This window comes from Mesocricetus auratus, unplaced genomic scaffold (genome assembly GCF_017639785.1).
Source record: "Mesocricetus auratus isolate SY011 unplaced genomic scaffold, BCM_Maur_2.0 Super-Scaffold_6723, whole genome shotgun sequence".
Taxonomy (NCBI): Eukaryota; Metazoa; Chordata; class Mammalia; order Rodentia; family Cricetidae; genus Mesocricetus; species Mesocricetus auratus.
Window position 1 is genome coordinate 12939784 of NW_024429183.1, and position 22375 is coordinate 12962158.

At 48.6% G+C, this 22375-nt stretch overlaps 1 protein-coding gene across 1 annotated transcript in view; it reads right to left on the minus strand.

Annotated features, from left to right (window-relative positions):
- Nucleotides 1–1528: 1528 nt before the first annotated feature.
- Nucleotides 1529–22375, minus strand: part of St3gal2 (ST3 beta-galactoside alpha-2,3-sialyltransferase 2) — a 53278-nt gene continuing 32431 nt past the window's right edge. The window contains exons 2-7 of the mRNA XM_040736875.1: nt 14759–16116; nt 11075–11268; nt 6192–6371; nt 4324–4369; nt 3949–4068; nt 1529–3369 (exon numbers count right to left, since the gene is read on the minus strand). Coding sequence (XP_040592809.1) covers nt 3196–3369; nt 3949–4068; nt 4324–4369; nt 6192–6371; nt 11075–11268; nt 14759–15097 — 1053 coding nt within the window. The 5' untranslated portion in view covers nt 15098–16116 and the 3' untranslated portion in view covers nt 1529–3195. The remainder of the gene's footprint in view (nt 3370–3948; nt 4069–4323; nt 4370–6191; nt 6372–11074; nt 11269–14758; nt 16117–22375) is intronic.

Consider the following 22375-nt stretch of genomic DNA (forward strand, 5'->3'; position numbering starts at 1 on the left):
GTGTGTGTAATAGTGCTTTGTGTTCACGTAAGAGGCACCATAGCTCTTTGTGTGTGAGAGGTTTTGGGTCCAGAGAAGGGTTGTGATATGAGCACTATGATTCAGAACATATCTTACTTTAAAACACGGCAGATAGCCAGGCAGTGGTGGCGCACACCTTTAATCCCAGCACTTGGGAGACAGAGGCAGGTGGATCTCTGAGTTCAATGCAGCCTGGTCTTGGCAAGTTGTAGGATAGCCAGGGCCACACACATACACAAGACAACCACCCTGTCTTGAAAGAAAAAAAAAAAAGCAAGGCAGATAGTCTGTGGACTGGTGATGGAGTGATGGCTTTCATCCCAGGTCACAGCTGATTGTACAGCACCCTAGTGTCAGCCCTGGTAGGTTGTTTCTATGAATAATGCTGATGCAGCCTCTCTACATTGGTCCCCTATTCTAACAAAAGGGACAGTCCTCTATCCCTATACTCAGAAGCCTTCATCATGACAGAAGAGTTAAATACCCAGAGTGCAAAGCCACAGAGACCAGGATACCAAGGAAGTGCCTATTAGTGTTTGGTTAAATGGCATGCCTCCACAGCCTCCCAGGGACTATAGGAATGAGTTAAAATAGCTGTAAAGAGTATTCTAACAAAATGGAATAAAAAAAAAATAAAATTAAAGCCTTCATTATAGGGGGAACCATAAAGCATGGGAGGAAAATCTAACTACAAAACTTGCAATACCTAAAATGTGACAGTATATTAAAAAGGATTCCTTGTAGGGGTTTTTAAATTCAGTTCTGTGATCCATTTGACATCTATTTTAGTGAGTTAAGGTACAGATCCACCATTTTTCCCCTGCTACCCTCCTTAAGTTTATTTAACCTTTATCCTTAAGCATTATCCTTAATGATGTGCAAAGCCGAGGGGGCACTGTGCCTCAGCAGTCCTCCCAGAGAACCACTCCTGTAAAGCGCCTTGTTACCCTGGCAGCAAGATGGGAGGCCTGTGGATTGTTACTGGGTCAGCAGAAAAATGCCAAAGGCAGGAGAACTCCAGAGAGGCTCTCCCCATGGGGAAGGACAACTTTATGGGTGCTGAGATGTATCAACATGAACCTCTAGTGGAGGCCTGCATTTATAAAAGCACTTCTCAGGTGAGCCAGGAATTCTTTCCAGGTCTTTTACTCTTTAGAGGAATCTGAAGAGGGGACAGTGAATTCATTTTTTGCTCACTTTTCTTTTGAGAAACGGTCTCATATATCCCAGACTGGCCTCAAACTTGCCAGACAGCTAAGGTTAGCCTTTAATTTATTTTCCTGCCTCAGCCTCCAACTCCTGGGATTAAAGGTACATGCCATCCTACCTGGTGCAATAAATTTTTAAATCGCAATAATTATATTCCTGGGGGGGGCTTCAGAGAGCAGAGTCGATGAACTAGGCTCATGTAAGAGGCTATCAGAATTGCTTTGTTCTCCCAAACATCCTTACCATTATAGTGTCTCCTTAGATCCACAGTACAGCTCAGAACAGATGAGTGACTCCATGGGGTTTGTTCTTTTTAATTCAGAAAAAGAAAGGGAAGGAAAAATTCAAATGTTTAAATAACTAGAAGAAAAGATCTGGGTGCTGGGACCTATCTCTTCCAGAATGGGGATTAATGGTTTAAACAATACAAGGGGAGGAAGGGGAGAAAAATAAATTATTCTTCTCAATACTGTTTGGCATAATTGCATTGTTTTTCAACTTCTCATCACAGCAGCGTCTTGAGAGCAGAGATGAGACAGGCAAGAGCAGAACGCTGGTGCCTTGACTGCAGATGGCCAGAGCCCTGAGAGGTTCCCCTGTAGCCCCACTCAGCGTATCCCCCTTTCCTCCACCCCTGCTTTTGGAATGGGGACAGATTCAAAAAAGGTTCCTAATGTATTAGTTTTTAGGGGTACCTGCTACCTCACCCCAACCCTCTAATACTCTCCCTTTGGGTGACTTTCCCCCAGCCAGGAGGCTGGATAATGTCGAGTTAAGAATGGGAAATAATTTATGTGCACACTGCAGGGAAGGGGGAGTACTTTCTGTGGCCCGATTAAGTCACTGAAGCCCTTTCACCCACTGCATCTCAACCTTGACTCGGGTCGAGTCATGCATGTAGCTTCCAGTTGTAACCCCTAATTCTTTACTCAGCAGCTCTCTAGGAGCCAGAAAGTGCGTTAGGACAGGCGAGTAAGCAGGGTGGACAGGAGGAGGCGTGCCTGGCAGCCACCAATCCACTCCTCCCCAGCAAAGCTCCAGGACATCTGCAAGGCCTGCAAAGAATTGTCAAGCAATCTTGGGCAGCCATCCCTGGCAGCTTCAGGGGAACTAAAGTATGAGCCCAAAGCAAATCCTACCCCAAGCAAAGGGCTGCCTGCTCCTCTTTGGGGTGACAATGAAAGAAAAAAGTACATGCACAGGCAGCTGGGCTCTCCTCCCTAGCCTGTTGTCCACTGTGCTGCTGCTGCTGCTGCTGTGTGTGTGTGTGTGTGTGTGTGTGTGTGTGTGTGTGTGTGTGTGTGGCGCGTGTGCACGCGCGCGAATGACTGAGTGCGTGAGCAGCAGCTTCCCTCCCTGTGGTGTCATTTTGTCTCAAGATCAACAGGAGAGCTGAAAGCCCAGGGCCGAAGGTCAGACGCTAAGAACGTGGTGGGGGACAGTAGAAGTGAGGGCACACGAGAGAGAAGCACCTTGCAAGTGACCGGGTGGAGCTCCTACCCCTTGCTGACAAGTGGAGTGAGGCCCTAGGGAGGTTCACCCAGCTGGGGGTGAGACTAATCCCCTACCACCTGGTGAGCCACGGAACGCCCTGGAGGAGGTCTCACTGCGGCCACATTTCTTTGGTGGGCTTCACTCACCCATCCAGGCCTAACTGAGAAATGAGCAGTCCAAGGCGCTCCTGCCGGGACTAGAACTGGCCTCTTAAAAGGTGGAAAAGAAAACTTATCCAAAGCAAGGTGAGGAGGGGGAGAGGGGTCGAGGCCCCGCCGCCTCCCAAGGCCATGATTGGTGGAGACAGCGGCGCCGGAAGTTCTCCTTGAGTCGCATGATTGGCTGAGAAAGAGAAGCTCCCGCCTGACGGCAGCACTGATTGGTTGCTGGAAACAGCAGAGTCTGATTGGTGAGCGATATCCTGTGCTCGCCGGACCGAAGCTTCACTGGTCCTGATGTGCCCTGGGCAGCTCAGTTCCCTCGGTAGACCTCGATCTTGCTGGCCTTGGCCAGCATGTCAATGATGTGGGCTTCGAAGTCGGCGTCATGTACGCCTGTCTTCCGGAACTCGCCCGCATACCGGTTGTTCTCCCAGTAGTGGTGCCAATTGCCTCGGCTGTCAGCCCCGAACCCATACACGTTCACCTGGGGAGAGGGTGGCACAGGGGTCACTGCGAGTCAGGGACCTGGGTGTGGTAAACCTAAGCCAGATCCAAGGACTCTGACTCAGGGGGACTGCTGCGTCCTCTGTCTTTCACATACGTTTTTTGCTTTTCTATAGAAGGGTGCTATGTGGCCCAGGTGGACGGCTCCTGGCTCAGCCTCTCCAGGGCTGACATTACAGGCGCCACCATGACGCAGCTCTAAATTTAACTTTTCAACGAGGTACTTTTACTTTATTATTTACTTAGGTTTTTCGAGACAGGGTTTCCTTGTGTTAGCCTGGCTGTCCTGGAACTCAGAGATCACCTGCCTCTGCTTCCTGAGTGCTGAAATTAAAGGCGTGTGACACCAGGCCCGACTAAGTAACTTTTTTTAGTGAAGCCAAAAAGGTAATAAAGATTTGGAAATGCGAATATACTGGAATATACTGTTTTGTTTATAGTACATATATGAGAGTACCTAAGCCACACCACTAGAGTCGCTGCTAAGATAGGAAAGGGGCTGTTTCCCTCTGTTTTGGGGCTCTGTTACTTCCCCTCTAGACTGGCACAAACTGCCTACCTCATCACACACATGCAGTGCAAAGAAGAGCACCAGCATCCCTGTGGAAGGGTACCGTCCATGGTGCTCCGTCCACCTGTCATGGATGTACTTGAAGAAGGCTGGGTTGTAAATCTGGACCTGTGAGGAGAATAAGAGGCACATGAAGGGTTTGGAAGCCTAGAGATTCGGGGCAGGCCTTGAGCAGCTTCTAGCAATTCCTCAGTAGTGCTACACATGGTTTTTCCTAGGTTCCTGTGGTCAGGGCTGGAGGCAGGAATAATAGCAGATGCAGAGTTTGACGGTCTTGGAAACTCACTGTGCAACTCCTGAGCCATAGGACTAGACACACCTTGAGTAAGCCATCATCAAAAGAGCAGGAGGCAGGGAGTTTACCTTTTCTTTGTCCACTCGAAGGAAGGACTTCACTGGAGCATAGGTGCTGCAAGACAGAAAAGGAAAAAAAAACCTTTCAGATGGCTCTTCAGGACCCAAGATATCTCCTGATCCTTATGCCCAAATGGTGACAGCCTCGAAATTTCTAGAATAATCTATTTCTATTGCATGTTCATCACTGCAGGACCTTGATTAGAAACCTTCCATGGCTTTCAGGATAAAGTTGAGATCGTTAAGTCAAGCCTGTGGACCTCTAATCTCAAGCTTTCTTCCCCCAAACTGCTGGGGAACTCTACACTTGGATTAGCTGTCATCTCAAACTCATCAAGTGTCCTGGCTAATTTTTATGTCAGCTGACACAAGCTAGAAGCATCTGAGAGGAGGATCTAAATTGTGAAAATGTCTCCATAAGATTGGGCTGCAGGGAATTCTGTCAATTAGTGACTGATGTAAGAGGGCCCCACCCATTGTGGGTGATGCCATCCCTTGGCTGGTGGTCCTAAGTTTTCTAAGAAATCCCAGCACTCAGGAGGTAGAGGCAGGCGGATCTCTGTGAGTTCGAGGCCAGCCTGGTCTCCTGAGTGAGTTCCAGGACAGCCTCCAAAAGTTACAGAGAAACCCTGACTCAAAAAACAAACAAAAAAGTAAAAGTGAGGCAGAGTAGAGGAAATGGTTATTCAGGACTGCGATAAGATGATTGGGTTATTGGGGTATTACTAGAACAAAGACCTTTAGAGAATAAAGACATTCTTAAATTGTCATGTTTACAGCATTCTGAATTCATCAAAACGTTACTAACTTTTAATCACATTCATTTATTTGTGTGTTGGGATACACGAGCACCACAGCATACATGTCAGAGGACAACTTGCAAGAATGGGTTCTCTCCATCTACCATGTGGGTCTTGGGGACCGAACTCGGGTGTCATGTTCACACCAGTTCTGACCTACGCAGGTACCAGACACACACGTGGTAACAACATATATACATGTGCAGGCAAACATTCATACTTCTAAAATAAATACATCTAATTTTTTTGTTTTGTTTGTAAGAATCAGTAGTGGCATATCCCTGTACCCAAGAATTGTGGGGGTGGAGGCAGGAAAATTAGTTCAAAGCCAGCAGCCTTGGCTACATGAGACTCTGCCTCAAGAAACACACACACACACACACACACACACACACACACACAGAAAAAGCAAGGGGCTGGAGAGATGGCTCAGTGGTTAAAAATGTTTGTTCCTCTTGCAGAGGAGTCACTTTTAGTTCTTAGATGCACATGGCAGTCCCAAACCAACTGTAACTCCAGTTCCAGGGAAATCTGATGTCCTCTTTCAACCTCCCTGGGCTCCTGCATTCTTGTGGTACACATACATACACATAAAACAAATAAATACATATTTTAAAAAAAAACCACCAAACCTTTGGTAAACAGGCCTTGTGACACAGACCTGTAATCCCAGCTACCTGGGACGCTGAAGCAGAAGGATCACAAATTCAAGTTCTGCTTCAGTTCAGAGCAAGCTTAAGGCCAGTTTTACCGACCTATCAAGACCTCGTCTCAAAGGTCAAATAAAATCATAAGAATAGCAATAACAAACCCCTCAGTGAAATGGATTGCCCAGGGTTTCCAGCTGTGACAGAATTAAGATAACAGGGACAGTTACCAGAAAGAAGAGATCCACAGTCCAGAGCTGCCTCCTGGAGAAACCAACACAAACTGGATGTTCAAATTTTTTGCCACCAGTACACCACGTAGGAAGAGACACAGAAGAGCTGTGTCCTCCTCTCACCCACCGTGTTGAGCCCTCTCTTCTCACTAATTCAGTTATAGAATATTTTGAACCCAGCCAGCAAAGATGCTCACAATCGGATCTGTCCTGTAGAGAGGGCGCTGGCAATCCACATTAGGTCCAGGGCCTTGAAGGGTACCAGCACGAAGCTGACATTGGCAGGCAGGTTCTTGGCACTCTCGGGGTACATGAAATGGTGGGTTGTTCGGCTGCCAACATCCTTCTCAAAGCCCACAGTTGGTGCCTGATTCATCCTGGAGAAGAAAAGAGGGTGATATGAAAAGCAGCTACCATGGAAAGTGGTACGTGTGTTTTAGATGATAATTTAGCACTCACCAAAAATGAAAATGGAAGCTGGACATGATGGCTATGCCTATAGTCCCAGCATTCAAGAAGCTGAGGCAGAAGGGTTGCCATACATTTGAGGCCACCCTGGGCTACAGAGTGACACCTGCCTCAAAAATATTTTCTAAAAAAATGTAAAATGATGTACACTTTGACTCAGCAATGGTTGCTTGAGTAAAAATAAGACCATTCCATTATCAAAGGACTGGTGTGTACATTTTGTACATTATTCATCAACTGAATACCATTTAGGTATCATAGTGGAGTAGATTTTACCTGCTGGCAACAAACCCAACACTATTCAGTGAAGCATAAAGTGGTGGAAAGTACCCCAATTCCTTTTTTCTTTTTTGAGACAGGATCTCATATAGCCCAGACTAAACTTAAATTTGCTATGGACCTAACACTGGCCTTGAACTCCTGACCCTCCAGCTTCTACCCTCGAGTGCTGGTATTATAGATGTGTACCACTAAGTCCAAGAAAGGCTCCCATTTTTTTTTTTTTTTTTGGTTTTTCGAGACAGGGTTTCTCTATGGCTTTGGAGGCTGTCCTGGAACTCACTTGGTAATCCAGGCTGGTCTCGAACTCACAGAGATCCGCCTGAAAGGCTCCCATTTTGATAAATATCTTACATCACAGCTGAAACAGCTCTAAGCATGAGCCTGCTGGTGCTGTTTTCTGCCAACTTTTATGCAAGCATTTCTGTCTCCTGAGGATGGAGTACCTTGTAGCATCATGACCACCACAGTAGGGTGACCACATGCTCTGCTCCTTCATGATGGCCCGGGGACCCAGAAGGGAGGAACAATCTCCAGGTGCCTCCTTATCCTTCATGCCAGCTATATGAAACCACTACAAATGTCCCTGTCAGAGTGGCTGACACCATGGGCTTGGCTGGGTGTAGGCTTCCTTTGCTACAAGGCACCTCTACTGTTTTCCTCCTGCTCCTCTCCCAGTAGCAGAAATGCCAGAGAAGGTATGGAAGCCTCCCAGTCGCCTACGGCTGGAAAAGGCAGGAAGAATGTAGAGGAATTTGGCTGGTGATGCCGGGCTGGGCTGATGCTGGGACCCAGATTTACACTTGTGAGGACCTAAGGTGCAAACTTCATCTTACCAGAGACTCAAAGACCAAAGCTCTGAAGATCAAAAGGCTGTGACTATCCAATTTTAGGAAAAAGGCTGTGAAAGAAGGACTATTTGGGAGGAGGCACTGGGCGGACAGAGGAACAATGGAAAGCAATGGTAGGTGACTATGATCAAAATAAATTATATACATGAGAAAATATCATAATGAAGCTCATTATTATTTTGTGTGATAGGAGACTATGGTTGCCTCAGGCTGGCTTCTAAAGGCCCACTGCATGCTTTCTTCACCGTAGCCAGAGGTCTCAAGAAGGCTTAGACCTAGCAGTGACATCACCTACTTCTCACCCCTGCGTTTCCTTCACTTGTCTTCCAACCACTCCGGGCCCCAGACAGCAAGGGACTGGGAATGAAGTTGCAAAATGAAGTCCAAGATGATGTTTCATAGCCCCTACAGGAATGAGAAGAAGCGGGGCATTCTTTTGGAGGCTGATTCATTCTAGATAAAGTCATGCCCTGGAAAAGGGCCAAAGGATGACATGGATCTCTGGGACGTGGAGTCATGCATTCCAGAAACCTCTCTGTCCCAAGCTGCCTTCAGCAGCCAAAGAAACACTGGGCAGGGTGGATTACACTTTACTTAGAGCACACAGTGTCTGGCTGTCTCATCTTATAGATGCCTCTGTCACCAGAGAGTGGTTAGAGGCAGCAGATAAGTTCAATTCCAGTTGGGGTCATCAATGAGATTAAAGAATTTACAGGAGGGCAAGTTCCAGGACAGGCTCCAAAGCAGTACAGAGAAACCCTGTCTCAAAACAAAAACACACAAACAAACAAACAAAAAAGAATTTACACGTGACAGCTGGAGGTGAGGGGACAGAGAAGCAGTTAGAGCTATATTTCACTGTAATGCTCTCCTTGATTCTGGGGTGGAAGGCTTCCCTTGCTGGTTCCAAATCAAGAGAAGCCTGTAAGCAGCAGCCTCTGCTGCCATCTGGCTCTTTATATAGACCACAGACGGCCGGCCAACTACTATCGGGATCACCCTTTCTACAAAGCAGTTCTAGGGCCCACTCCAGATACCACATCTGACCTTGCCTCATGTGAAGGAGACTCTGTGAATGTATCTGCAGCCAGGACACCCACATCAGAAGTAGTCATAGATTTTGGATCTGCAGGCTTTGACCCCCCCACCCTGGGGGGGGTTCCCAATCATCACCCAGGAACCTAATGAAAGAGTTGCCCAGAGAAGCAGGTGCTCAGGCATCTGGAGCGGCCTTGAAGAAGGAAGGTGATAGAAGCCTCATTCCCAAATATCAGCCACCTTCTCTCAGAAGAGAGTTCTACCAGCTCCCAGCTTCCCTCCCTGTAAAGTGTCAGCAAGTGGAGAGTGACGATAACCCAAGTGGCTCTGGCGTTATGGAAAGCCTCAGAGACATAGTGCTATGTTGGTGTTGCTATGGAGACAGTAACAGTTTCTAAGACAAAGGCCTTCTACCTCCTGGGAAATCTGGTCTTTCTGCAATGCTCATCCTAGGAGATGCTTAGGAGAAACCTGGCATTTCAGCATTTTATTTATTCATTCATTCACGTGTGTGTGCAGTCACCTGTGCACGTAGAGGCTATTAGCGACAAAGGGAGTCTTCCTCTCTGGCTGTCTGCTCGATTTATTTGTGTGTGCCTGCACACATGTCATCATCCACGTGCAGAGGTCAGAGAACAGAGTCTGGGTGTCAGTTCTCACCTTTCCTCCTTGAGACAGGGTCTCCTTGCCACTGTGCCAGCTGGGACAGTGGAGGCTCAGGCATCTGGAGAGTGTCTCTGCCTCTCAGCTCCCTTAGGGAAGCACTGGGATTAAAGAAGCCTAAGCTATAGCATCTGGTTTTATACGGGCTCTGAGAATCCAAAATCAGGTTGTCAGGGCTGCCCAACAAGCGCCTGTATCTACTGAGCTGACTCCCCAATGCCCACCTCAGTTTTTTAGACAGGGTTTCTCCTTGAAACTTGAGCTTGCTATTTTAGCTAGACTGACCAGCAAGCCCCCGGGGTCCATCAGTCCCAATGCACCAGCACTGGAGTATAGGAGCATGCTACAATCCCAGCTTTTATATGGGTGCATTTGTACCTGAACTCTGGTTCTGGGGCTTGCATAACAAGTACTTTACAACCTGAACTGTCTCCCTAACCCTGCTTACTTGTTTTTGAAACACAGTCAGAGGTGTCCACATATCTCAGGTTGGCTTTGAACTTACTAGGTAGCCAAAGATGAGCTTGAACTTCTTTATCTTCCTGCCTCTATCTAGGCGTGTGCCGCCATGCCTCGCTTACACAGTGCTGAGCCTCAAGCCCAGAGCCTTTGTACATCCTAGACAAGCGCTCTACCAACTGGACAATATCCCCAGCATGAGGTTTGGGGTTTTTTCTGAGACAGGGTCTCACTATGTAGCCATGGCTGTCTCACACTCAGAGATCCATCTGTTTCTGCCATCCAAGTGTTTGGATAAGCTGATTTAGTGCACTGCAAAGACAGTAAAAGGGGCAGTAACAAGAATACCTCCTGCCAGTAATATTGTTCTTTTAAAAATATTTATTATCATTTTAAATAATATATATGATGTGTTACATATATAATGTAATATATACATATATATGCATATGTATGTGTATATATGTGTGTGTATGTGTGTGTACACATGTATGCATGTGAGTATAGGTGCCCATGGAAGCCAGAGGGGTCAGATGCTCTGGTGTTGAGTCACTGCCAGTTGTGAGTCATGTGACATGGATACCAGGAACTGAACCTGGGTCCTTTGAGAGAGCAGTATGTACTCTCAACCGCTGAGTCGTCTCTCCAGTCCCAGTAACTTTAACAAGGTTCTTCTAACACCAAAGAGAAGTAGAACGCCACTGAGCCTGGTGTGTGCAGTGCTCAGGACTAACCCCACAGTTTCTGTGTGTGCCAGGCAACTGAGATATACATGCCTATCCTCCCAAATTTATATTTTGTGGGCTTTAAAAAATATTAATTTTTATTTTAAGTGTTTCAACTGCATGTAAGAATACATAATAATTAAGTGTCATGCCCGTGGAGTATTGGATCCCCTGAAAATAGAGTCACAGATGACTTGGAGCTGCCACAGAGGTGCTGGGACCCAGACTCTGGTCCTCTGCAAGGACAACAAGTGTCTTACTGAGCCACCTCTACAGCCCCCAAAATTTATATTTTGAACACTTCGTATACACCCAGCCTGGGAAAAACTAGGGGAGAGACCAAGCCTACAAACTGAAGCCTCTGGGAGCTGGTGTCCCTTAGCACACTGGGCACCTGTACTTGTGCCCTATCAGAAAAGGCCAAAGAAAGCTGACAAGATGACTCAGTGGGTAAAAGAGCTTGCCACCAAGGCTGAAAATCTGAGTTTAATTCATGGGACCAGGAGGTGGAGGGACTCTTGCAAGCTGTCCTCTGGTACCCCAAGGACGCTTCATGGGCTGTCTTCCCCATCCCTGCCTGGTTTCCTGAGAGCTCACCTCATGATAAAGTTATGGCCATCCACATCTTGTCCATAGCCAGAGCCCCGGAGGTTGCCTGAGTTTCCCACCACAGCACAGCGCCGGCACTGGTGGGGATCCCGGAAGCGGTAGGGGTTCTCGCCAGGCACGATCTGAAACAGCTTCTCCAGCACCTCATTGGTGTTGTGTGACTTGAACTGGGGTTGCAGCATCTGGGCAAGGGAGATGGCTGTGAGGCTAGAGAGATTCACCCCTTCAAACCTCCCCTGCAGTCAGAGCCACACAGGCCTTCCCCCCCCAGGCACTGAGCAACACCTCTCTCAATGGCAGCAAGGCCTTGACTCCCACTATTGAGACCAATACTCAGCACCCTGTCAGTCACAGGCTGCTCCTCCAATGCTCTCGAGAGACTTGGGGTGGGGGTTGCAGTGTCAAAGTGCTATTTGAGGCATTTTGGAGGGCTTCTAGGCCTGGGCCATAAAGCAGAGTAATGTCTTTGGGGGAATCTGTTCCAATCTGTGTCCTGGGGGCACCAGTGGGACTTGTCTGTAGCCACTCTGAACCCTCTGGGGTTCAAAAAAAAAAAAAAGTAGGTAAGTTTCTCCAAAGCCAGGTGGTTGAAATAAACTGGCTCCCTTGGCCCCTTAGCAAGGGCTGGAACCCAAACTGCTAATGATCAACAAAGACTCCAAGTAGCTGAGGTGTGCTTCACACTCCTGATCCTTCTGTCTCTACCTCCTAAGCATTGTGTTTTGTTAGAGACAGGGTTTTAGTACATAGTCCAGGCTGGTTTTGAGCTTGCTATGTAACACGGGCTGACTCTGACCACACAGTGATCCTCTTGCCTCAACCTCCTGAGTGCTGGGATTACAGATATATACCACCACACCCTGCCACAGTCCAATGCTCAATGGGGCCAGGCAGATGATACATAGGAGCAAAGGAGATGGGGCATACAGCAAACAAAAGATCATATACCTACCCCAAATAAAAAAGGAAATCCATGGGCCACTGAGATGTCTCAGGAGGTGAAGGCACTTGCTGTCATGCCTGATGACCAATACTCAAGACATAGGACCCACACAGTTGGAGAAAATGGACTCACACATACATACACACACACACACACACACACACACACACACACACACACACACACACACACACAGAGTGAGAGAGGGAGGGGACGGACAGACAGAGGGAGGGAGGGAAATAAGTTTTTAAAGATCCAGTCAACCAGCCAGGCAGTGGTGCACACCTTTAGCCCCAGTACTCAGGAGGCAGAGGCAGGGGGATCTCTGAGAGCCTGGTCTACATTGCTGTAGACTGAGGCATAGTCCAGGGGGTTTGTGGGCAAACAGGAGCTGCTCAGGGGGCCAAAGGCTTTTCTGGAGCAGAAGCCTGGCTCTGAGACAAGAATTCCCAGCTTTATGGCCAGAGAGGACAACAGTGGGCAACAGGAAGAAGTGTGGGTTGAGGAACAGAGTGTCTAAACAGCCTCTGAGTTCCATCCCTGTGATTGGAGACCTGTCTCATCCTCTGGAAATTCACCCCTGCTCAGAGTCCTGGTCTGGCTCTACAAGGTTACCCCCGAGACTACGATGGTGGACTACAAGACACTGGACCCTTTTTTTTTTTTTTTTTTTTTTTTTGGTTTTTCTGAGACAGGGTTTCTCTGTGGCTTGGGAGGCTGTCCTGGAACTAGCTCTTGTAGACCAGGCTGGTCTCCAACTCACAGAGATCCGCCTGGCTCTGCCTCCTGAGTGCTATAACAACAAAAGGGCTGATGGTAGTCTTGGAGGAAGCTAACAGTTTGGGCCAATAAACAGGTTTCTGGGCAGCTGTCCAGGATAATGGCCAAATATCCTCATGTCCCTGAAAAAGGAGGAGAGTCATCTTGCTTCCATGCTGGCTGGAGGAACAGGGACCAGGAACTCACTGTCCATGCCAGGGAAAGCAGGCAGCCTACAGGCCCCATTCTTGGCCCAGGAGGCAACCAGATGGCCCTGTAGAGCCTGGGAAGAGAGGCTCTGGAGATGATGGGGGCAGGGTGGAGGATATGAAAAGGTCTGAGGAACCTAGGAAAATAGGAATGTTATAGACCCTTCTGAGGCTCCTCTGCTTCCATCTCCCTTAGTACCTGAGGTTTACAGTGCTCTCTCCCAGCCCCAAGCAATCTTCTCCCAGCAACTGTAAGAACCAAAAGTGACTCTTGAATGTTTATAATTACTCTGAGCCAACATTTAGCAATAGAATATTCAGTCTTAAAATCCATATTTCTGGCTGGGCTGTGGTGATGCATACTTTTAATCCCCGCACTAGGGAGGCAGAGGCAGGTGGATTTCTGTGAGTTTGAGGCCAGCCTGGTCTACAGTTCCGAGTTCCAAGACAGCCAGAGTTACACAGAGAAACTCTGCCTCAAAAAATAAAAACAAAACAAAATTCATACTTCTAGGCTAGGGAGATAGCTTAGGAAAAAGTGCCTGTTGTGCAAGCAATGAAAGCCTGAGGTCAGATTCCCAGCACCTATGTAAAAGCCAGATGGGCTCGTGTGCTTTAATCCCAGCACTTGGGAGACAGAGGCAATCAGAGCTCTGTAAGTTCAAGGCCAGTCTGGTCTACATAGTGAATTCCAGAACAGCCAGAGCTACACAGGGAGACCTGCCTCAAAAATGAACAACAACAACAACAAAAATAAGGTAGTCACAACCTCTGGCTTCCACAAACATAACCCTACATGTCCTCACAAACACATAAAACATGCACAGCACATCTAAAGGGCTACAGAGATGGCTCTGTAGTTAAGAGCACTGGCTGCTCTTCCAAAGGACCCAGGTTCAATTTCCAGCACCCACATGGTGGCTCACAAATATCTGTAGCTCCAGTTTCAGAGAATCCAAAGCCCTCTTCTGGCCTCTGAGGGCACCAGGTACACAAGTGGTACATAGAAATACATGCACAGAGAACATCTATTCACATACCAATTTTTTTTAATTGTCAAAAGCAGGCATATACACTGTGCACACGAAACCAGGCTTCTGGAGTCTAATGAGAGGCTGGAGGAAGGCAGGCAAGATGAGTGAGTGAGGAATGGAGCTCACTGCACAGCCCGGCAATCTGAGTTCAATCCCTGGGACCCATGGAAAGGTAGAAGAAAGCACCAACTCCACAAAGTTGTCCTCTGACCTCCAGATGTGCACTCTGCCACCCATACACCAACCACTACATCACATGTGTATGCACACACACACACGCAGGCATGCACGCACCGTAAATAACAATAATTTTCAAAAAAGAAGTTGGAGGAGGGAGCAGCACGAGTCTCTTGCTGGCAGGGTAGCAGCTGCTGCAACTGTGGGGTGCTGGCTAGCAGAAAGCCTCTATCTATGGCATGGCCTTCAGGTCCTCACTCACTTTCTCACTCGGACTGCTGTTGCCGTAGGCCAACAGCATTTTTAGGCGTCAGGCTAGGCTCCTACAAGCACCACAAATAGTAGTTCTCTCTCCTTCCAGGTCAAAGCTCACTCTGCCTGTCAGCAAGCTGTGACCCAGGTATACGGCTCAGACCAGATGGGCTTCCCACTCTGTTAGGGTGCTGGGAGTCATGACACAGACAGCCGAAGCCCAAAAGGGGGCTGTCAGAGCGGCTCCAAAACGAACCGATTCTGGAAAGAAGGCAGCAGAAGGGGCCACAGTTCTTACCATCCACCACCTCTGGACATCTGGGGGGAGATTCATGTTATCTCTGGTCCAGACAGGTGAGATGTTGCTGTCAAAGTGGCTGTCAAACCAGTCAGAGGTACCAGCATCACCCATGCAGCGGCTGCAGGCACAACTTTTCCCCGGAAGCCCCTCCTTGCCAAGGCGCTGTAGTCCCGTATACCCTGGCACCAGCTTCACCCGGTGTGTTCCACCTAGGGCCCCCGAGTCCAGGTAGGGCAAGGTGGCCATGCTGTGGTGTGAGTAGGTAAAGAGCAGGGACATGATGAACACCAGCAGGAAGGCCACAGAGAGGAACCACACCCGCAGGGAGCACTTCATCGTGCTGGCCACGGGGGCGGCTGTCACCGTGGCCAATCCTTTCCCAGCCCACTGTGGGGCCAGCCACGGTGCAGCCTGCTTGTTTTGGCAGCACGTGTAAAGGGCATAGGGGCACGAGGTGTGGCAGGGGACTCTTGCCACACCCTCCCTCAAACAAGGAGAAAGCACGTCTACAGGAGTAGCCCCCCTCCCTCCCCCCGTCCCTGAGCCACGGGAGCCTCTGCTTAAGGCTTCATCAGATCTCTCAGTCACTAGCTGGGCCACAAAGGCTCTGCTTCTTCTGCCACCCTGTCAAGGCAGAGGTCAGTCCATCCCAGCCCTCTAGTCCCTTGTGACTGCTGGCTGCCAGCTCCAGGGATCCCCCTCTTTGGTGGCTTGAAAAGGTCCAGTCTGGAACAGTCGGGGTCCTTGTGGCTCATGAGCAGACACTGAGGCAGCCCCTCCTCCCCTGCAGTGGGGAAGTCCTGGAACCCTGATCACGGCAGAGAGCACACTGGCTTCAGGGGGCCTGCATTCCATGCAAGAGTCCTCTTCACACTCACAGGCTCTCCTGGCCCGACTATTTGGCCAGGGGAAAGGAGCCACACCCAAGGCCAAAAAAGAAAACCAATAATCTTTCTGGGCATCAGGAAACCGCTGCAAAAACCAAGGCCTTCCTCTCTGTAGCTTCTGTTCTGATGCTTCCAATCAGCGGGGCTGGTCCTCTCTCCTGGTGAGTGCAGCCCCAGCTGCAGCTGCACAGCCGATCACAAAGCACCTACTCCTCCTGTGGGGTCCTCTGGGGCTGGGAACGGCTGCTGCTCAGGAAGGTGCTGTGTCTAAGCCATGTGGTTCAGCAGAGCTTGAAGAGCTCCTCACCAGGCTCCCGACAACTTCCCTGGGACTGCCGGCCTCGGCAGGGCAGCTGTCCTGCCCACCCCTGCCTCTGGGGTGAGGTGGTCCTGCCCTTGGCTCCTGCTAGCCGTAATCCCGTCAGGCTCTTCCTCACCTGCTAGGTGCCAGGTTGCCACAGCATGACCCTGAAATTCAGAGAGGAAAAAGAATTGCATATAGACAGCAGGAACACACACATACACACACACAGAGTCTCTCTCTGTCTCTCACACATACACATGTACTCACCCCCCACCCCCCCACCCCCGCACACACAGACTCACCCTCTCTGTCTGTCTCTGTCTCTGCCTGTCTCTCTCTCATTCATACACACACACACACACACACACACACACACACACACACACACACACAGAGGCCCCACCCATGGTCTCAGAGGAGACAAGGCCAGCAGTAAAGGAGATACATACTCCTTAACAAAAGGGTAGAAAAAAGAAAGGGTTCTCTCCTGGAACTGTCCAGAGATAGCATTACTTTGCCTAACCCCCAGTCCGGCAGGATTGAGTTAGTGCAGCATCTTCACTAATTAGCCTGAAAATAAACAAGGAGTAAGCTAATTTCCCAGAGTCTGATGGCAAGGGCTGACACGCCTTGTCCAGCTTTGTGTAGTTACTCTCAGGCAAAACTGAGGAGAAATCGGCCCAGAGAAGAAGGCAAGGTCTGAGAATAATGGCCTCCCCACATAATGCCCTCAGAGAACTTCTAGTGCCTATGGGAAGCTGGCAGGAACTTGTCCGTGATCTTTCAGGTGTGAATTGTACAGGCAGCATTTCTGATTGGTCCAGTGAACCATGACCAATCCTTCCTGCTCTGCTGCTCAGGGAAAGCACGTCAGGAGTCGGGTTTCTGGTTCGGAACCACCACCAACTAAGCCCATGGGCAATTTTCTTCATCTGTGTAGTATGGACAAAAGAGTCCAACAGCCCAAGGCTCCACACTGTACTGGCAGACAACAGGGAGAAGAGGCCATTTGCTGAGCTGTTTGAGTACTGGCGTGAGGAAAAGGAGCTTGAATCCATGCTAAGGGAATCCCTTAAACCTTCTCTTCAAATTGCCAGCTAGAGTAAGTTCTGACATGATCCTGGGTCTCACATTCACTCTTCCTTGTTGAAAGCTCCAGTCAGACATTCTAGGGTTCTCTGGCTGCTGCTGACAGCTGCAGGCTGTCTGAGGATCTATGTTTAAAAAAAGATGCCAGCTGGAACAGCAGCCCGCAGCCTCAGAAGGAAGGAGCAGGAAGATAAGGAGCTGGCTGAGGGCTGTTTAGTAGTGAATCTGAGGAAGGAGCAAGATGGTTCAGCGGCAAAGAGCTCACACGAGCTGACAGCCTTCATTCAATCCCTGGAACTCTCTACAAAGTTGTCTTCTTCTGATCTTCCACCCCCATTGCACACACGAGGAACAAGTTAAGAAGGGTGGTCTAGAGAGACGGCTCAGTGGTCAATAGTACCGTCTGCTTTTCCAGAAACCCGGTCCAGCTCCCACCAGTCACAGGACAGCAGCTCACAATCATCTGTAACTCCATTTCTAGAGGATCCATTGCCCTCTTCTGGCCTCCTTGGGCACCAGGTATGCACTAGATGCACAGACATACATGTGGACAAAACACCCATACTCAGAAAATAAAAATAAATAAGTCTTTAAAAAAAAGTCCCCAGGTCCCTCATTTTGTAATGGCTCAAATTGCTTCAGTGAAACTAAACCCCAGAGCCACCAAGGACTGGATATTAGCACAATACAACAGGGAAGATGTTATTCTAGATTGGGAAAATGATGCTTACAGATGTGAAAGTACTTGCTGATGGCTGTGACCCTATGAATGGCAGTGAGCTCTGAGACCTGATCTGACTCCAAAGCCTGAGAAGAGCCAGAGTGCTGAAAGAAGCCTGTAAGCCACTGCAGCTGCAAAGGCTCATGGGAGAAAGGGAAGGGCAGAGGTGCTGAGATAGCTCAGAAGGTAAAAGCACTTTCTTCCATGCCTGCTGACCTGAATTCAATCCCTGGGACCCACATAGTAGAAGGGAAAGAGCCGACTGCCTAAAGTTGTCCTCTGATGTACACACACACACACACACACACACACACACACACACAAATAAATAAATATTTTTGAAGCTTCAAGCCAGGCACGAAGGTACATTCCTGTAACCCCAGCTCTTGGGACATAAATGCAGGAGAATTTTTTGAGTTTAATACCATTGTGGTACCTTAAATAATGGCTGACATAGGCTCTTATATTCAGATGCTTAGTCACTAGGGAATGGTACTATTTGAAAGGACTTGAAGGATTAGGAGGTGTGATCTTATTGGAGGAAGCCTGTCAATGGGGGCAGGCTTTGAGGTTTCAAAAGCCCATGTCAAGCCCAGTGTCTCTCACTTGGCCTGTGGATCAGGATGTAGCACTTAGCTTCTACTCCAGAGCATGCTGTCATGCTCCCAGTCAGGCTCCCTGCTGTAGATGATAATGGATGGCTAAACCTCTGAAACACTAAGTGAGCCCCCAATTAAATCCTTTCTTGTGTAAGAGTCGCCTTGGTCATATCTGTTTACAGCAACAGAGCAGTGACTAAGACAACCAGCCTCCCCTGCATAGCAAGTTTGAAGACAGCCTGGGCAAAATAAGAACATCTCAAAAAAACTGAAAGGGAAACACCACCAGGCTGGAGATATGGCTCAGGTGGTAGGGTTCTGACTAGAGTGCATGAAACTCTGGGTTCAATGTGCAGGACTGCACGAGGCATGGTGGTACACACCTATAGTCCCAGCACTCATGAGGTAGACCAGAAGGACTAGAAGTTCATGGTCATTGTTGACTAGATAGCAAGGTTGAGTCCAGCCTGGGATACATGAGCCCATGCCTTAAACAACAACAAAACACCCAAAGCTTCGCTCACATGCTTCATCCAAGGCCCCTGAATTGACTTCAGGGAGACCCCAAACACTGACTTAAATGAGCTTCTTCAACTGTTCACTGGGTCATGACAATTACACCTTAAAGCAAACTTTGGCTAAACAGGTCGAAAATAAGAAACCAACCTATTGTATCTTCTAGGTCTCCCTTTGCCCATATCCATGCCCAACACCTAAGGAAAATAATTTAGTTTTGTAGAGTCCTGTTTCCAGCTTCTATGATCTGAAGGGAGCCATTCACGGGGCAGGTAGCCCTAGGAAGCAGTGACTTTGTAGGATGGATGGCTGAGGGAATGAGGATCTTCAGGGGGGAGGATGGCCATAAGAGTGGGGCTGGACAAAATGGCCTAGGAAGCTTCCAGAGGAAACGTCTCTGCCAGAGATGTCACCGACTCCTTGGGATTTAAATCAGTATAATCAGTATCAGGTAATTGGACTGCCTTGATAGGGACAGAGAAAACAAAAACTAAGACCCTAGTTCAACAATATGTTTAGGTATGAGCAAGGCAATTCCTGCTTTGGAAGCCCACGTCCACCCTGTTACAGGCAGCTGAAGCTTACGCGGTAGACGGACGGAAGCGGAGGAAGCAGTGGAGGCAGCAGAGCCTCTAGACGCATACTGTAGCCCCAGTGGTCATCCGACACTGGCTCTTACGTGTCTTCTTTCCACTTGTGAACCCCTCATGTCCTGACTGAAATCCCTCTCCTCCACACTTTCTCCTCACAGAAAGTCCATGCATATCCTCACATAAAATGGAAGAAATGGGTGTGGTGGCATGTGCCTGTAGTCTCAGCACTTGAAAGGCAAAGGCAGGAGAATCATGAGTTCAAGGCTACCATGGGCTACATGGACAGTTTCAGGTTAGCCTGGACTCCATAAAGAGAGGGGGAGTCTTGAGCCGGGCGTTGGTGGCGCACGCCTTTAATCCCAGCACTCGGGAGGCAGAGGCAGGCGGATCTCTGTAAGTTCGAGACCAGCCTGGACTACCAAGCGAGTTCCAGGATAGCCTCCAAAGCCACAGAGAAACCCTGTCTCGAAAAACCAAAAAAAAAAAAGAGAGGGGAGTCTTAAAAACAAAGCTAGGTATGATGGCATATTTATTTATTTATTTAAATTAGAAACAAGCTTGCTTCACATATCAATTCAAGCTCCCTCTCCCTCTCTTCCTCCCCCCGCGCCCCACCAGTTCCCCCACCCAATCCCTACTCCACTCCCCAGGGAGGGTGAGGTTCTTCATGGGGGATATCCAAAGTTTGTCATATCTGAGGCAGGGTCTAGGCCCTCCCACATGTGTCCAGGCTGAGAGCATCCCTCCATGTGGAATAGACTCTCAAAATCCATTCGTATGGATGGCATATACTTTTAATCCCAGCACAGAGGAAGCTGAGACAAGTGGATCTCTGTGAGTTCGAGGTCACTATGATCTACAATAGCAAGTCCAGACCTGCCAGGGCTACATACCGAAATCTTATCTAAAACCCATCTCATCTCTGTCTTTCCTCCTAGGAAACCCCAGCTTCTCCAGGGAGTCTATGCCATGGGCTTCAATCGACCATCCAAGATCCAGGAGAATGCGTTGCCCATGATGCTTGCTGAACCGTGAGTACAGACCCAGCTGTACCTCTTCATAGCTGGTCTAACTAAGTGTTTCGAGAATGGCTCATTGTTTCTGGGCACAAAACGGGCTGTCTGGGATAACCCGCCTTCTCAGGAAAAGAGCTTTAGAAGTGCAGGGAGAATCGCATGGATTTGGACGAAGTTTTCTTCTTCCCCACTTAACAGCAAAGACTGATACAGTTAGTGTTCTATTTGAGGCAGATTTCTGGGTTTTAGAAAGTACTAGTGTATGTGGTGGTTCATACCTGTGACCCCAACACTGAAAGAGTTCAAAGCCAGACTGGGCTATAAGATGTTACCACACTGGGCCAGTAACCGGCTCAGCAGGTAAAGGTGCTTACACCAAGCCTGACCACGGGTGTCCAGGGACACATGGTAGACTCTGAGAACCAACTCCCTGAAGTTGTTCTTGACCTCCACCAGTGTGTGCACCCCATCCCACACACAAATAAACACATTGCGAGAAAGAGTTTTAAATGTTCACTTGAAATGCATGAGCTACATATCGTGTGTGTTGAGGGGTGTACCCACCCACCCCAACCAAAGCCAGTGTTTTACTACGTAGCTCTGGCTGTCCAGAACTTGTAGCAACCCTCTTGCCTCAGCTCCTCAAATGCTGGGAGTGTAGGCACGTATGTCCATGCCCAACTTTTACATTGCTATGACTTTATAAGAGGTTTGAGGCCAGCAGGGTGGTGGTGGTGCACGCCTTTAATCCCAGCACTCAGGAGGAAGACGCATGCAGATCTCTGTGAGTTTGAGGCCAGCCTGATTTAAAGAGTGAGTTCCAGGACAGGCTCCAAAGCTACACATAGAAACCCTGTCTCAAAAAAAAAAAAAAAAGAAAAAAAAAGAGAGAGGTTTGAGGACACAAATTTTGTAAATTTGGGGAGACCATATAATAATCGTTTCCATGAGACCTAACCAATCTCAGACTGCTAAGAAAGTAGCACCCAGGAAGCTGAGGCACGTCAGGCCTGAAAGAGTAGATCCACCGGCCTGCCTCCCTTTTGATAGCCAGGGAACGCATGGTCAGAGGAGGCCCCCACAAAACAAAGCGAAACTGAAGGCCCACAGGAGGCCCTCGCCAGCACTGTGGTAAACAGTGCAAAGGGCACTGGGAAGAGGGCCAGCAGGGGCCACTCAGTAGGCTACAGTGTCCTTACAGAGTCCGTCTCGGTCAGCTCCAAGGAGACCAGCTACGGAAATAGAGCAGTGGAACACAGCACAGCACAGCCTCAGATCGGCTCAGCTGAACACAATTTGCAACTTCCTTGGTTGGCACAGACAAGAAATGTCAAAGTAAGGCACTGGGGGTCGGGGAGGGGCAGAGCTCTATACATCCACTCCCAGCATGCCTGAGGGTATCATCTCCTAAAGCCTCCTCCTGAGGACAGCAAATCAGCCTACTACTCAAACATCAGGGTGCACTAAGAACTCCAGGCACTTCTGGGGGTGGCTTCTCATTTTACTATTCCTGATCAAAAATCCCAGGACTAGCTAACCAGGTCAGCCAGACAGAAGTGAATCCCAAGACCATTGCCTCCTCCATAAACCTTCCAAACTTTCCTACCAACTGGGTATACCATTGAAAATTCTCTTTTTCTATTGGTTCCTGCCAACACACTACAGCAGCCAACTCCCACCTTCTGGGTGAAGCAAGCTCTATGGTAAAAGTGATCACTATAACCCACTGAAAAGACAGAAAGAATCGACTCTACAAAGTTGTTCTTAAAAAGCTTTGTCTTGGGGCTGGAGAGATGACTCAGCAATTAAGAGCACTTGGCTGCTCTTCAAAAAAACCTGAGTCCTATACCCAGCATGTACATGGTGGCTCACAGCTATCTGTAACTCCA